The sequence below is a fragment of the Pinus tabuliformis genome, chromosome 1_2, assembly GCF_031772625.1.
Source record: "Pinus tabuliformis cultivar Carrire ecotype Pingquan chromosome 1_2, CPIR1, whole genome shotgun sequence".
Taxonomy (NCBI): Eukaryota; Viridiplantae; Streptophyta; class Pinopsida; order Pinales; family Pinaceae; genus Pinus; species Pinus tabuliformis.
The window spans coordinates 1,080,744,159-1,080,761,944 of record NC_142298.1 but is presented as its reverse complement, the minus strand read 5'-3'; the positions used below and the strand labels follow the sequence as shown (position 1 = coordinate 1,080,761,944).

Below are 17,786 nucleotides of genomic sequence, written 5' to 3'. Positions count from 1 at the left end.
AATGCTCCCAAATTCCTTTGGGAATTTGGTAAATCTCCAACACGCCAATATTTCTAAGTGCAGCAATTTGGAGATGATTCCAAATTCCTTTGGGAATCTAACAACTCTCCAACATATCAATCTCACACTGTGCGGAAGTTTGAAGATGCTTCCAGATTTGTTTCAAAATCTGAGAAATCTCCAAACCATGAATCTGACATTGTGCAAAAGTTTGAAGATGCTTCCAAGTTCCTTCGAAAATTTAAAAAATATTCAATACATCAATCTTTCTAGGTGTAAATGTCTGGAAATGCTTCCAAGCTTTCAGGGAAATCTATTGCAACTTAGACATCTACATTTGAGTGATTGTTTGAATTTTACTCTTTCCACACTTGGAGATATCACCACTCTTGAATGTTTAGATCTATCAGGTTGCCTCCAAATGGAGTTATTGCCTTCCCAGGTTGGAAGTCAACCGTCTTTGAAAAAGTTAAATTTGTTCCGTACAAACATCAAAGATTTACCTAGTACTATTGTGTGCCTGAGCAATTTGGAACTTCTGATGTTAGGTAGCCCTTTTTGTTGGGAGCGTTGCCATCTTTGTTCGAACTGACTAAGTGTTTATTACAAACATTGCAATTTTTCAACAAAATGTCAAGAATGTTACTGTAGTAAAGGTGTTTTCAAATCCACTACTTCAGAAGCAGGAGGTGGGTGCTGATTTTCTTCTCCTTCTGCTGTGATGGTTATATCTGCTTCTTCGTCAGAAGATATTTTGATCTGGGTAGCATCGTCTTGGCTTTTGCCCCACAGAAAAAGGTAGAGACCAATGAATATAAGAATCACACCCATCAAACTGTTCTAGTGTAGGAAAATCAAGCATTTCAGTTAATTAATTTTGTAAATTTGTAGGCAAAATGAGAGAAGAAATAATAAATTTAATGTAAATTGTTAGGGTAGTTCTGGTAAACTTGATTTAGTCGAGTTATAAGTATTTTTCTGGCTCCAACCTGTGGTTTGGCCCATGATATTCCTGTGGAATATAACCTATTTAAAAGCCAAAAGCCTCCATGTTAATTTCTTTCACTTATGGAGTCTTTCTGTTTTTAAACAGGCTATATTCCACATGAATACCATAGACAAAATTATGGGTTCTCATGAACCCCAAAATAGCTGATGACTTTACCTAATCAAATTTACTTGAACCACTCTAATAGAAATTGAAGACTTAAGAATATACTATACTCCATATGAATACCATGGACAAAACCATAGATTCTCATTAGCCCAAGAACAACTAATAACTTTATCTAATCAAGTTTAATTTTACCTGAACCACTCTAACACAAATTGAATATTGGAGTATATAAAAAACCACCGAATTGAATATTTGAGAATATAACAAACCACCCACCTTCCCAGACGCAGCGTGTCTCCCAGAACTATAGATGATAAAATTGCTGAGCACACGGTAGACACTGGGTTGAATACTGTAACGAATACTGGCCCTCGTTTCTGCAAACACCATAACTGTAATGGAAATGCCATTGCATTGAATATGATTCCCTGCCAAATTGAATTAATCTTCCACAAATTAGCTTAACCACCTAACAAAAATTTAAGTTGTTCATGGCTGGGAAAATTGAGGAAGAACATCATTCATGTATGTAGACTTACTGCAGTGAACACAGTCAAAATATTAGCCCTATCTAGTATCCATGATGTTGGAATGATGCCCCTGTCAAGAATGGCTATTAGGAGAGTAGTTTGGATGGAGCCTAGAATGGCAGTAATTGATGTAAGGGATAGTGTGGCTGGAAACTTCTTCAATGTCTCAACCTGCACATGAAATTATAATCATACATTTGATTGGGTGGGGAGATTTGAAACTTCTAAATACAGAAAAGGGTTATAATTGGGTATCAATTTAATATGCAAGGTGGTAGGGAGACCTGCAATATCATGATAGTGGATAACATTATCAATGCTGAGATAAGGTAAATACACCCTCTAATCTGGTTGCCTGAATCTCCCTCGTGTAGAATGGTTTCCACTAGGTGTACTGTATTAGTGTTGGAAACTGATGTTGATTGTCCCCACAGAGGCCAGAGTTGGGCTAGAGTAGGACCTTGAAGGAAACTCATAGCCATTGCTCCACCCACACAAATTACAGTTCCCAGAATTTTGGCTCTGTTGCGAATACACATAACGTCTACTTTCTCCATCCTACATATTTGACACTCACATTAGATTTTGGTCACAATAAATCTAAATGGTATAATTAACTCCAAATGAATGCATCATATAGGTGAGCAATTATAAGCTCAAAATAATTTTTTGACCATTAGTAACCTAAATCAAAATAAATTGTTCAGAGTTTCATTTCATTAACCTAAATGAAAGAATCTCCTCCAAATTTCAACTATGTGAACAGTTACTTCTAGTTTAAACAGTTATAAGATAAACAATAGAAAATCTTTTCACTTTTTAATAACTTCAACTACATGTAACTTCAATCATTAACATTCACTACCAAAATACAAACGATTTATATTTCATTAATCACACATTCAAATGATTAACCACACATTCAAAGTGAGTGTTGAGTTCTTGATTAACCACACATTCATGTAAACGATTCATATTTGATTAACCACACATTCAAAGCACATTCATGCATCCACACATTCAAATGATTAATAACACATTCAAAGTGAGTGTTGAGTACCTGATTAACCACACATTCATGCAAACGATTCATATCTGATTAACCACACATTCAAAGCACATTCATGCAAACGATTCATATTTGATTAACCACACATTCAAAGAACATTCATGCTAATTAGCCACACATTCAAAGCACATTCATGCAAATGATTCATCACTCAATGCAGAGTTAAGGTTTATAGCCACTCACTTATGGATCAAAAGCATGATGAATTAGTAAACTCTTAGTTGTTGGATGTAAAAAACAGGATTCAAGTCTATTCTACATGTTAATGGGTATTTCTATCAATCCAATACATAGATGAAGTTTATAAACACCACTAATGGATCAAAATCAGTTACACATGCCAAGGGGAATCAAGTGCCATATATTTCAACTCAAAATCTCTGATCAACAAACTTTGTATTTCAGAGCTTTTCAACTGCAACTAGGAAAAGATGCTATAGTAGAAAATATTTCCCCTCTTTATATTTGGTGACTCACTACAGCATAAAGAGCAAACTCCATTGGTGTTGCAGGGCTTCAAATCTGGGGAAAAGAGTTAGAGAAATGAGCAAATGATTTGGAAAACAGATCTATGGATCCCATGCTTTCATCCATAATGATTTAATTTCTGCATCACTGAATTTGTAATGAAAGAAACTCAAGCCCATTTGATCTGCAAGTCATTCATTGTGCTCTCAAACGATTTGCAGTCGCGAGAGAAGAGGAAGAGGAAACAACAGAGTGGTTGAAGGATTTAGGGGATCCTAACACTGATCTGATGGATTGGGCGAGGAAGAGGCAATGGCTGCCTTCACCTGCCCTCTTTTGGGGATGTTCCTCCTCGAATCAGTAGCAATAGTTGTAGGCATATTGGTATTTATGTTTTGGACTGAATTCAATGGATTAAGCGATTAAGGAAGATAACAGGCAGTGAATACTTGAAATATTGAATGAACGGAGTGCAGAAGCAAGGGAGAGAGGGTTTAGAGAAATGAGATGATAACGAGTATTTAAGCCTTTTTTAGACTTTACCCTACTCTGCTAACTAGCACACTCTTCACATGCTAGGCTACATTACAAATAAGTTAGAGTGCAGAGGATAAATTGAGGAAGTAGTCTGCAAGCCCTTGGTGACTGTTTTTAGCTCTGATTATTCCGTTCATGAAATAAACTAGCATATATTTAGATTTATTAACACTGAGAATATTATTCAATGACATTGAATATTGACCTCATTTTATTTAATAATCATGGACATCTTTCCCAGGCTTGTTATAGAGCAGCTACCTTTTTTGTGTACAATGTTAAAGAAAATGCAGATTACTTTGCAAAAACACTCAAATTGCATGAATTTTAAATTCATAAAAGACCAAACCTTTTTTATGTACATTGTTAAAGAAAATGCAGATTACGTTGCAAAAACACTCAAATTGCATGAATTTTAATTCACAAAAGACCAAAACCTCTGTTATTTTAGTAGTAAGTTCAATCCAAGTAAAACCTAGATTTATTACCAATCCAACATGGGCTATAATTAGCACAAACTCATCTGAGGGTTTAGGGAATCTGAAGTTGATGTCACACTTGGGTTTGAATGGGCTTGTAATAATGTCTATATATTCAATGCACCTTTATGTACAATCTAGATTCCATACATCATTACATAGGCACATTCCTATAAAAGATTTCATATCTCATTTCCCCTCCAAACTTTAGACCGCGCCTTGTTTCTCTCCCTTGTAACTTCATTTCCATTCATTCCAATTTCATTTTAAAACAACTCACATGCAAAATATTACAAATAAATTTCCACACTTAATTTACATATTGCAAATCCTAACAAAATATACATTTTGCAGGTTCATTACTGCTTTTTCAGGTCTTCGATGCCTCCAACAAATTTCGATGCAACTTCAAATATGGAATGACAACCACAATGTTCTTCATAATATTATATTTCTTCTCTAACCTCTTCCGTTACAATTTACTACTTGTATTTTCCAACTGAAACTTGAAAAAATATGTTTCAAGATGAAATACTATTTTGATAGTTTATGTCTTTACAACCAATTCATTATCAATGGGTTTTAACATATTTAAAAAAAATCAATTTATTTTAATGAATATAATACATGTTTTAAATATATCTTGATATTAATTAAATTTTTCATTTAAATAATGATTTCTTAAATAACCCTATCCAAATCGATATGGATACCCAGTTTTTGTTCACTTGGATTCATTTGTTTACCTTCACCTTCAACTAGGCAATCTTTATCCAGATACAAAGGTGTTTAAACAACTTCAATGGCTATTTATGACTATTTTTATTCCATTTTATAGCCACTTTAACCCCCGAATAGGGTTTTAGGCATGGCTTCCTCAATTGAAACTCATTATCATCAACCTGTTCACCTGGATTCATTTGTTTACCTTCACCTTCAACTAGGCAATCTTTATCCAGATACAAAGGTGTTTACCTTCACCTTCAACTAGGCAATCTTTATCCAGATACAAAGGTGTTTAAACAACTTCAATGGCTATTTATGACGATTTTTATTCCATTTTATAGCCACTTTAACCCCCGAATAGGGTTTTAGGCATGACTTCCTCAATTGAAACTCATTATCATCGACCCTTGCTTTCAAAAATGCCCATTCACATTTCAATATTCCCACAGTGTATGCCTTACGGCGTTTCCTTTGCAACATTAGATGCAAATGCTAGTTAAAAAATATTTTAACTTAAATATATATTTACCAAAACCAAAATACCATACTAATTATCACTACAACTTTAACATAAGAATATGTATTTTTCCAAAACATAGTTTTTATTTGATACGTAAATCAATAAACAAAACCAAATACATTTTTCTAATCAATATTAAAAATAAAATTCACTTCCTTTCCTTTTAATTTTACTCTCTTCCGTTTCACCTTTTTAAAAACTAAATGTTCCATTCTCTTTTATGTTTTTTAACCGTCTTTTTTATTTTACTAAATCTTCCAGCCTCCTTTCTCAGACCATATTTTTATCTTCCAGTTTATGATTCAAACACATTAAAATATTTAATTTAATTTAATTAAAATATAAGGAGTTGTCCCAAGAGTTGTGTGTCTGTGTTTTTTTTTTTTAACCGACGTATGATTTTTCTAAACACATAAAGGACAAAGGGTTTCAGCAATACAATGGATATGATCAAAATTCCAAGTAGTGATATATAAAATCCGATAGACAGGCGAGCTCCACTTTCGACTCTACCGATCGTCTTGGACCGATGGTTTCAGCGTGGAAGGTCAATGAACGCCACTGAAACAGTTTTATAAGTAGTTGTATCGGACTATCAATTTCGACATCTGGATCTGGTATATTGTGAGGTTGCTAGCATAAAACGGTGAGTAATCTTCATTTTGAGTTTACATCTCAGAAAATACTAATGGTGGGTCATTGGAAGACTGCCAAACCCTCATTAGGGTACAAACAGCTTCAGAAATCCACACTTGGGTTGGGATTACTGAAAAAGCCGCACCTGGATATCGGTTAGATTGAATAACATCCATATAGTTTGCAGAGATATTGGAAATTCCTCATTTGAGCAGCACGAGTTTTTAAAATCCCCAATTCGGGTGTAGAGATATAGTAAGATCCCAATTTGGGTTTATCTGAATAGAAGAATCCTAAATCGGGTGTATGTGCGCTGGATTTTTTTACTGTACTGCGTACAATTTATTGATTTAGTAATCTAGTATGTGTATAACCTCATAAATCCATCTTGAAGTGCAGATATCTTCAAGAATTTACACTTTGGGACCACTGTACTGCTCTAGAGTCTTTAAGTAAGTAATAGTTTTTCTTTTTTTTATCTGCTTTATGATCTATTTTGTTTGTTTTCCTGCTTTTGATTTAATCAGAGCTGCGATTAAGCAGGTGCTTCGTAGCAGTTAAGAGTTTTATAAGGGAAAATAATACTGTTTCGAATTATGATGCCATGTACCAGACATCATGGACCCTGATACTAGGGTTGATTCGGTTGAATATATATCCCAGAGAACTAAGTCTATCATGAAAAGTAATGGTCTTTTAGATTTCATATCATAGGATCTAAAGTGAAAATCTGCAATGCCCAATGTGATTGATACTTGTTGGTAAGTCTCAAACCATACTGTCTGTCAATATATCCGGGAAGGATATATATGGTCATGTCATCCCATTTCAATATTATGTAATGAACACGTTCTTTAAAGTATCTGCACATTGTCTAAGTTGCGGCACAATGTTGCTCAATCCTACTGCGGTCTGTTAAGATTCTACTCGAAATAAACCATTTCCATTATAATTTATAGTACTAAACAATCTTCAAGGACACAGAGACTAACTAATAGGCTATTTAGTATTATCATTCACCCTCTCCTCGCTTTATTTTGAGTGACCTTGATGGATCCTCTGGAGAAAGGTGATTTGAAGAGCATCCTTAGTGCTTACGGTTATTATGAGTGAAATCATAAACAGATAAATTATGACACTCAAAAATTCCTCTGAAGCCACGGTGAGAAGGTAGGTAGGCCTACTGCCTAATCCCGCGCTGTGGCAGAACAAAAATCGTAAAATATTGAGATTTCTTTTGTTTTTCTTTAAATTTGTAGTATTTGCTTAATTGATATCTGAATTGGTGTTAAAAATATCAGTCTCAGAAAGGGTATGAAAACTGGAATCGGGGAAAATCTAAAAACTCAGCAAAATTTCCCAGTCGTAAGCAATGCATATATATCATATATTTTCAAATAAATTAAAAATCAGGGAAATGTTGTTTTTCAAAGCTTTTCATATCCCTATTTTATTTTTCTTTGTTGAAACTGTATCCATATTTCTTTGTGTTTCATGGTCAGGAACATGTATTGTTGTTTGAAAGAGGTAGGAACTTAGATTTTAACGATGCAGAGTTTTGAAATGTTCCCAACATTTTGAATTGACACTCCACCTCTCATCAAGGGATCATATTGTAGCTGTTGGTCCTCTAATGATGGGTGGAATGTCCACTCGAATTGCTGGGAATGTTTCAAAACTCTGACACTGTTAAAATCCAGAATTTTTTTAAAACTATGAACTGTGAAATCAAGATACTCAAAGAATTCATTTTATTATAAGAACTTACTAGGCTTGTGTTAGGATTAAAAATTAACTCTCGGCTTCTTCCCTTTCCTGGCCTTTGATGAACCTTTTGATAGTGATACATTATAGATGGATTGATGGATTATTTGGATTCCTAGGAGGCCATATGGAAATTCATTTTTATTCATTTCTATGTCTAATGTTTACAGTAATTTTTAGCAAGTGTGCAGGATCGACTGAACACCGGACCCTGGATCCAGTAATATACACTCTTGTTTTGACCTGAATTTAGTTTTCCATTTTTTCTTTGTGATCTGTAGGTTTCGAAGAACAAGTAAGAGTTTAGCAAATATGGATATAATGCAGATGGACCGGAGAACGTCGACACTGCTTGGGGCAGGATTCTGCACAATGTTGACGATGCATTTTACAGTTCAGCTGCTATCCCAGCACTTGTTCTATTGGAAGAATCCCAAGGAGCAGAAGGCCATTATTATTATCATATTAATGGCTCCCATATATGCCATTGATGCATTTGCTGGCTTAGTAGATATTGAAGGAAGCAAAATCTACTTCATGTTCTTGGATTCAATTAAAGAGTGTTATGAGGGCCTGGTAGGCTCTCTTATCCATAGCACCTCTTGTAAGCCTTGTGTATACACATACACACACAGACAGACCTTTGCCAGAACAGAATAGCTTTTACCCAAGGAAGTAGTTTTCTGTTCTCCATTTGCTTGAATTTCTTTCTCAAATCTTTTGGACTTGGAGCCAGCATTGGCTTTCAGTGAGTTGAATGATGGGATGACTCTTTGCAGCATGGTTGAATTTTATTTTAATTGAATTCACACTGATTTGCTCTTCAATTCATTAACGAAAAGGAGTATTTTAATTGGTTGTGTCAGGTGATTGCGAAATTCTTGGCATTGATGTATAGCTATTTGAATATTTCCATGAGCCAGAAAATAGTCCCTGATGGGATCAAGGGTAGAGAGATTCACCATTCATTTCCCATGACACTTTTTCAGGTACAGTACATTTTTTTTATACCCAAGATCCTACATCAATAACTAGCAGCAGCTTTGTTATGTTCCTCAAAACCATGGGTGCAAGAAATGTGAATTGGCATCTTGTTGATTATTATTAACAATCATGTTAAGTAGGAAATACTTTTATTTGGTGTCCATTTTTCCAACAATCTGCTGACAAGCTATCTTCGCTTTACAGCCTCGCATAGTGCATCTGGATCATCATACACTGAAGCTTCTTAAATATTGGACATGGCAATTTGCTATCATAAGACCAGTTTTGTCAATTTTAATGATAGTTTTCCAATTGCTTGGCCTATATACTGGATGGATCAGTTGGGTTTTCTCAATTATATTGAACATTTCTGTATCCCTGGCCCTTTATTCTCTGGTCGTTTTTTACCATGTCTTTGCCAAGGAGTTGGAACCCCACAAGCCCCTGGCAAAGTTTTTGTGCGTCAAAGGAATTGTATTCTTTTGCTTCTGGCAGGTACGTCATGTACCAAAATGTTTTGAATTTTATTCGCTTGCTGGATACCGTATATTAGACCTGTGAAGCAAAAACGTAATTTACTGTTATTTTGGAGAAAAGCAAGTATAATAGCATTTCCTTGCCCTGCCTTGCATGTATTCTCTTGTTATAGGCTTCTCTTATCCAGGTTTTAGCATTGTAAACCATTAATAATTCTTCCTTTGTTTTTAGGGAGTTGTACTTGACATACTGGCCTCTGCCGGTATTATCCGCTCCCACCATTTCTGGCTTGATGTGGAACACATTCAAGAGGCTTTGCAAAATGTGCTGATCTGTTTGGAGATGGTGGTATTTTCTGTTATGCAACAATATGCATACCATGTTCACCCATACACCGGAGAAGTTCAGGAGTTGCTTAGAAAGGGAAGGAAGGCAGATTGACAAACTTGACCATAGAAATTATTTAAATATCCTAAAAGATATAAGCTCAATAGTGAAGAACAATTTTCAGGTTTTTTTTTTTTAGTTGGCATACATTGCCAATTTTGTCATGTTTTTTCAAATTTTTTAACACATCTGATAGAGATAATAGCTTTGAAGGTTGAACGATTGATCAATGAGCTATATTTATATGTATTGATAGTTCTGTAGTTGATATATTTCTGTTGAATTATGTATTCTTTGTTGTTTTGTTTAATTTTTTTCTATATATATTTATTCTGGTCTATCCAGTTATTAATTCATCATACCAAGTATTGTCAGACACTGTATTTGTCTTTTCATTTTGCGATGTTCTCCGAAAACTTCAGAAATATCTTGCAATCTAGGTGTGCATAGAAAACTTCTTATCAGCAATGGATATTGGGATGCCCATGCCTACTTAGAAGGTGAGGGAGATGAAAAAACCCAGTAGCAATTTGATGTTTATGATTATCACATTAGCCTATAGCTCTTTTTCAAAGATTTGCTACTCCTATTACTTAGTTCTAGGGGCCACATTTAGGACTACAGATTCTGGTGATTTAAACACTGAATTTTTTTATTTATATCAAGTGATTCATTTGTATGTATTTCAACATTGGATTTTATATGAATCTGTGAATATTTGATAAATTAATTCTGCACTTGAACTGCAAGATGAAAATAATCTTGGCTTTTGTGATTGATTCAAGATATCACCTTTGTTAAATGAAAGTTACATGTATATTACATGATATACAATTTCATAACACTGATTATGCATCTATTTTGATGAGCATAGATTTCTTTTTAGTGATATTAAGGTAATCGATGCCCAAGTTTTTATTATTCTTGGCTTACTGATAAAAAAATTAGTTTATTGATGGTATTTTTTAAAGTTCTTTTCTTTAATCAGTATTGTAGATTTTACCGGCCATCTAGCCCATGATTCAGTGTCTTCATTTCTTCCCAGGGAAATATATATTCATCTAGCCACATGTGAGCCTATTTGTTGTTGGGTGTAGTCACCACACTATAGACCTCTAGAAGTTTGGTTTGTTCTAGAACATCCCTTGAACAAGAATTGTGTTTCATTGATTTCAACATTGTTGCATTTAATTCATTAGTAATTTAGAGATAATCTGAGAAGCCTTCTCAATGAAGCTTTAGGTCTATGATGTTTTCTGTTTTCTAAAATGGAATCGCATCTGAGGGTTTAAAGGAATTCTTGTGTATTTTGTGTCACACATACATTAATAATGGGTTAAAGTTATGGCATTGGCAAGGGATGAATCACATGCACATGTCATGACCCAAGACCACTTCCACATTCTCCTTAAGGTGAACATCATTAGCAATGTTCCATTTTTACAAGGTTAATAGTACGATTTGAGGTCACCATGGTAGCACTTTGGAGTTAGGGTTGAACTTGTGAAACTGAGAAGTGATTTCTTTGTATGTACATTTTTTGGTCGAAACCTACTCCCATGTTCTCCTTAAGGCCACCAAAATTTAGATGATGGAGAGTTTTAAAAGATGGCAATTTTGCATCTTGCATGAGCATTGATTGAATTTGGGTCGTTGCCCTACAACACCCCCACATCCTACTTGCCTTCCCCTACAACTCTTCACCCTCAACCTTTGTAACATACTTAACAAGGATAATATGGAGTACCTAGGGAGGTACCCAAGGGGGGTAATAAATATAATATAGTCATAATCATGTAATAGCCCCACTTGATACTTAGTGGGTAATAAATGTACCTGCTAGGTTGTTAGAAGGAATAATATAATAATGAAGGGAAGGTGGCATAGACTTCAAGGAATACTCATGAGAAAGTGTATATATATATATATATATATATATATATATAGTATTATTGTGTTGGATGTTGAGTATTGCAATGTAGCAAGTGTAGCTCATGTAGTAATTCATTTCATAATGAGTGTTTGATGGTGTTAATTTACCTTCATGGTTCTCTTTACATTTTGGTGTTGTCTATTGTGTGGATGTAGTTTATCATTATGAATTTAATGAATTTTTATTTTAACTTTTATATATTAAGGTTTACTACAAGTGGTAATAGAGCCCTTTCCTGGGTAAGAAGTGGAAGTATTTTTCTTTAAAAAATTCTTTATAGATTTTGAAGGGGAGAGACAAGGTGATGACATTCATATCCATTTATGATTTTTTTTTGTGTGTAGAATTTGAAGAAACCAATTGTAGATACGAGTTCTTTTTAGGAAAAAGTTTATTCAAATTGAAGTCTAGAAAGTGAAGATATCATTGATGTAAATTTGTGATTTTAGGGTTTTGATGTTAACAATGTAGTTTGCTAAAAAAAATATTTTGTCAAATTGCTTAGATTTTCACTAAGCTATTGCTTATAGAGGTGAAGTCACTAAGGCATTTCATAATTGGCATCATAACAAAGATTGCAATTTATATCGAGGTAGTTGTGATAATTTTAAATTTGTTATGTCAAAACACTAGCAACACAAAAGAATTCCATTGAAAAGTAATTTTTTTCTTCAAAACTCTAGCCTTAGTTGCAGGCATGATTATCTATCAACTACCAAGTGGCTTGTTCTATGATTGGGGCCTTACATTGATAGGTTTCTTAGGTTTGGAAACCCATTCTTAAGAAAAAAGCTTGAACCTAATGATGTATTAATGGGGTTTTTACCATTGGAGTTTAACTTTGTTGAGGATAGGGAGCACATCCTTTGTTATGAACCTTGGCTTATCCATGAAACCTTGTTACCTCCACCTTTGATCCGTCAACATTTTTTTTAAGTTGAACTTCAATGTGAGTTAGGCTCTCCAACTTACCATTGGTCTCCATTGGAAATGCTATGAGGAATTTTCACTATTGATCCCCTGAAATGCTTAAAAGAGATTTCACAACCTATGCAAGGTCATTTTGGTGAAGTGGACTTCGTAAAGTATTTCTTTAAAGAAATCTAGATAAAAGTGGCTAATAAAGATTGGACATAAAATTTGGATAATGAACTATTTACCTTTATATACCTATCATAGTCTATTGGCAAATTCTTGACATATTGAGATAGTTTCAGGATGAAAAAACATTGTAGGCCCACATGGTTGTAAAGTACCAAGGAACATCACCATCTAGTAGGTTGCAAACTCCAGTGAGGATGTGGACCCTAAAGATGAAAAATAAATGCACTTTGGAATGGAACAAACTAAATTTAGGACCTTAGAGTGGGATTTATTGGTATCCTTGCCTTGGATTCCTCATGGTGGGTTTTTAGGGAAAATTAATGGATCAAATGGAAAATGACTTTTCTAAAAGTTCAAATTGGGGAATCAAACAAAATGGTTGCAAGAACCATTTGATTCAGAGTTCACAAGTTGGGTTGGATTAGAGTAAAAAGAAGAAAGTAAAAGAAGGGCAACAACTTGCTTATGTTGAATGATAGAAATTCTCTAGCCAAGTAAAGGGAAGGGCTAAGTTTGCTTTCCCCTTTTGATTTTCCTAGTAATCTACATTATTTTTGTTGCTTTCAAGGGAAGTATGTTGAATATGTTTTAGGTAGTTTTGTATTGAATAACTCCAAGCTAATGCTCATAGTTGGTCATAAAATGATTGGGATCATTGAGACATCTTTTGCATTCTATGTAATACAATACAAAGTTTGTTTAGTTAAAGGAAATGAGAAATCATAGTTTCTACACTATATTATTAATTTACACATACCCTAAAAAATATAGAGGTAAAGAGCTCAAAATTGATATGAAGATTATTAGTGCAAAAGCTTTTTACATAATCACATACTTGGAAACACACACTAAAAGCTACTTTAAGAAACACACACTAGGGTTAGGGGTTGCATCATATAACACTAATATCCTTTGGTTTATGTATAAAGTCTAAGGGGTATTTATTCCACCTAAAATTCATAACGGCTTCCAACTATCTGCACCCCTTTCTAATATGTCATTTAATGAGGGCAAACCATAGTGAGAATGGATTATTGGTGGGCAACTTAAACCTCTATCAACTTGACCAACAAACTAGAGCATGCACACCCCCTCACCACCCACCACCTAGTGGTGCAAACAAATGCCCACCTCCACCTCCTTTACTACACACACTCACACTTACATCACCAAGCATTTCAAGGCATGAATGTTCATGATTGGGGATAGGGTGGAGGTGTTCGTGTATGTGTGTGCACACACACATGCCTTCACCATGCCCCTTCATCATGTGTGCATGCACACACACATGCCTTCACCATGCCCCTTCACCATGTGTGCATGCACACATGCACACTTTCACCCTCCCCACCACACACCCTCACCTTTGAAAGGGTGGGTGTTGCACGCATAGGCAATATGCCTTCACCTCCACACTATGCACCCTCTTTAGGGGTAATGATATGCATGTGTGTGTTCTTCCACGAATACACACTTTCATTTAATGTAAAAGTGTGCACTAAGTACATATCCATGCCACATTCATTGCCCAATATGTGCATGCACACATGCACATGCTCATCTTCACATTCGAAAAGGTGGATTACACTCTCACCCCTTCAATACACATTGTTAGTGGGGTTTGTGTTGGGTATGGCAAGGGGGGAGGGGAAAGGGTGTGAAAGTTTTCACATGTCCATTCAAACTTCACACACACACCTTCACCCTTTTAGGGGGATGTTGGGTAGGGAGGAAGTGGGGTTGTGTGTTAGTGAGAGTAAAAATGTGCATTCGTAAAAATGCACCTACACCAACCACCATACATGCACACATTAACCCCAGGAGGACAGGTTACACCCTCACTGCCCACAACATACACATTCACCTTCACCTCCAAGTGCACATGTAGACACACATGCACATGCACACCTTCACTCGGGTGGGTGGTGTAGAGTGAATGTGTGTGTGTGCACATGTGTGCACACACATATGCACATTGTCAAAATCCTAGAGGACTCCCTAAAATTTTTCATTCTGGCACCTTTAAGATGTGCAACACTAGCTTGCTTCAGTGCTAGTGACTTGACTACACTAAGTTGAATGCAACCAGACTATGCCTCTCTAGACATGACCCAATCCTATTATACCAAAGGCATGTTAATAGATGCACATCCAAAACTAACATGAAAGGTTACATCCAACCATGCCTTCAAAGAATCCAAATAAAGAAGCATTCAACACTTAAACATCTTATTAAGAAAAAGTCCACAATGAAACAAACCACAACACTAAAGTCAATGCCCAAGTTAGTTACCTTAAATTTTATTTAAAAGAATAATGCAACTCAATTTTGCAAAAGAAGGTTTGACCAACTACCATAGCCTTGCATAAGTACAAATAGATAAAATACTCTCTTATCTTGTGGCCACCCTACTTGTACAAATTACCCTTGAAGCATCTATGAGCCTTTCCTCTTGCAAGTCTTGATCTTCTCTTCAAGAACTCTAGTGTTCAAGTTGTGAACTTCTTATACACCCTAAACTCTTAATTTCTTGAATGTTGGGATGTTTCTACCTTTCCTTAAATTCAATTAAGTTACACATTTATTCTTCAAGTCATTTGCAAAACTCTTGTACAACCACCTCCCCATTCTCCAATAAAGTAGCACTCATTTGTTTAAGCTCTTTACTCCAACACTCAAGTATTCATTTTGTTCTCGTCAAAGGTCTTCTCTCTATTCCCATCAAAGATTTCTTTTAGAACCAAGATGATATCACTCTTCTTTGAATATTTACTTTTGCCTTTGGTCCTTCACTATGCTTCACTCTCCATTTGTGTCCTTTGCAATTACCTTGTGGACACTTCATATAGGAAATAACTCCAATCATTTTCTGCAACTCATAGGGTGTCTTTCTGCTTCATCCCATATAAGTGGATACACGTCTTAGCATAAACCCATTACTTGGCATGGAAATTGTCACTACCTCCCTAAAACCATGGTGCGACTCCAAACAATTCCCGAATGATTAAGTTGTCCCACCTCTATGACACCTCCACCTTCATGAACCACATTCTTTTCTCCCACCCTCAAAACGCCACACCAACCTTTTTACTGTACCTCAAATTGTTCATACCTTTCATGAAATGTGGCATGCATGTCCACCTTCACTAAGACCACCCTTCCATAAAATGCACTCTCACTTGGATACCTCAAAAAAAGTAATTGTGATGTATATATGTCTTATATATTGTTATTTGATGTTCCACATACCATTGTAACATGCTAATAATATTTGAGGTGACCATACTTTTTGCTGGCAAGTCTTTCCCCTTGCTTATTTAATCTTTCTAGTTGGGTGCCAAAGGTTGTTGCATCCTTTGCAACATTGGAACATTTCTATCCCAAAATGTTCCTAAGTGTGATGCTCTATCCAACAACTTATTCAGCACAACTAGTTCTCTCTTTCCAACATGTTCATCTTACAGGCTTTATTGACCTCCCAGTGGACATTTCATGCACTTAGGAAATTCATGCAAAACTGAAATTTCACCTTCTTATTAGAAGGTTTCTCAGATTTTAGCCCTAGAATTTAAATCCTTTTAGGACTAATATAAATTAGAGTACAAAAATATCACCATATTTCACTTTAAATAGTGTTAAACTCCCTAACAATTCAAAGAGAAAAGATGTCAAACGAAGATATAAGTTTCAACCTCTTTTGGGGAAACTTATCAATCAATAACCATAAATGCATTTTTAGTAATTACAATAGTATAAAAACAGTAAAAGAAACCCCTTATATTCTTCCTTAGATCTTAGCAATTTTCCCTTTTACTTATGTCCAATTAGCATCACATAAAAATTCAACTTTGAAAATGGCATTTGATGTAAACAATTAGAAACTTCATATATAAGCTTATGATAAAGTACAAGTACATATCATTTCCTTCTCTAAAGGTTAGTACAAGAACTCCAACTATCCAAAAATCTAGGGTAAATCATCAAACACTAGTTCAACCAAGAAGATCCAAGTGCAAGAATCTCTCCAACAGAACCTCCAAGGAAAAGCGATGTCCTCTATTTTTCTTTTCACAAATCCACCCTATGGTTTTTTCCTCAAAACCCTAATATATAATCTCTAAGGTTAAACCCTAACCGTAGAACTCCAGGAATACCAAGAAAACCTACCATCAAGTGTGTGTGTGTGTGTGCACACACTATCTTCTTTTAGTCACATCTCATCACAAGAGTGAATACAAAAAATTGAAGGAATGTGTTTGATCATCATCTCAAATGTCTCCTCCATACGAGAAACCCTAGTCACAAGAGAAAACTTCAAATCAACACATCATATTTCCTTTTTGTAGTTTCTCTTATGGTTTTCTCATAAACTCATGAACCCTAGTGAATCTCTCTAAGAAGATAAATATAAAGAGAGTACAGATGACGATTGAAGAAAAAGGCTCTCTCATTCCTATATTTATATGAGAGGTTAGGGAGGCCAACTAATCCTAATTGGATCATTATATTATTTATCATCTATCATGATGCTTTCAAAGTGAAAACGTTTAAAGGAAACAACTTGCAGGGTCATTTTAATGCTAGGTCCAAATTTGGAAAATTAGGGTTTGAAATATTTTGAGGCCATTTCGAGGCATCAAATGGAAAATTTTGGGGTTAAAACTTTCCTTTCTCATGTGAGGACTCCTTAATGTTGATGTACACTCAAAGATATTTCCAACAATGCAAGAATCATATCAATCAAATCTCATGAAAAAGTTATGCTTCTCACAAGTTTGAATACCATGTTAACCACCATGGTATAAGAGGATGCCACATTAGCTCCCATTAGTCACACATATTGGACTAGCCAAATGTGCAATTTCAAGAATATTCTAAAAAGCCTAAAATCATAACTTTGATTATGGGTTGAGGAGGTGAAAACCTTAACCTTCGATGACTATCAGGAAAAGTTAAATACTAGGCCACGAGGAGGAGAAGGGGTTCCAATCTATGCTATTTAATTTGTTCTGTAGTTGAGAAGAACAACCAAGGGTGGCAAGTTAGAAAGTAAA

At 35.2% G+C, this 17,786-nt stretch overlaps 2 protein-coding genes across 4 annotated transcripts; one reads left to right on the top strand and one right to left on the bottom strand.

The window, feature by feature from the left end:
- Nucleotides 1–604: 604 nt before the first annotated feature.
- On the bottom strand, nucleotides 605–1,539 carry LOC149209885 (auxin-induced protein 5NG4-like). The gene is made up of 2 exons (XM_089394329.1): nucleotides 1,394–1,539; nucleotides 605–835 (listed from the first exon to the last, which is right to left on the bottom strand). The coding sequence occupies exons 1-2, from the start codon at nucleotides 1,525–1,527 to the stop codon at nucleotides 643–645; spliced, it is 327 nt and encodes a 108-aa protein (XP_089250455.1). The 5' UTR covers nucleotides 1,528–1,539; the 3' UTR covers nucleotides 605–642.
- Nucleotides 1,540–5,912: 4,373 nt separating this feature from the next.
- LOC149209884 (uncharacterized) lies at nucleotides 5,913–9,980 on the top strand. Of its 3 annotated transcripts, none has more exons than XM_089396541.1 (6): nucleotides 5,913–6,092; nucleotides 6,482–6,534; nucleotides 8,128–8,422; nucleotides 8,713–8,835; nucleotides 9,035–9,325; nucleotides 9,539–9,980. In XM_089396541.1, the coding sequence occupies exons 3-6, from the start codon at nucleotides 8,159–8,161 to the stop codon at nucleotides 9,746–9,748; spliced, it is 888 nt and encodes a 295-aa protein (XP_089252667.1). In that variant the 5' UTR covers nucleotides 5,913–6,092; nucleotides 6,482–6,534; nucleotides 8,128–8,158; the 3' UTR covers nucleotides 9,749–9,980. The 3 variants fall into 3 exon arrangements, with proteins under 3 accessions (XP_089252667.1, XP_089252668.1, XP_089252666.1); XM_089396542.1 differs by having other exon boundaries at nucleotides 6,477–6,534; XM_089396540.1 differs by lacking the exon at nucleotides 6,482–6,534.
- Nucleotides 9,981–17,786: the final 7,806 nt, after the last annotated feature.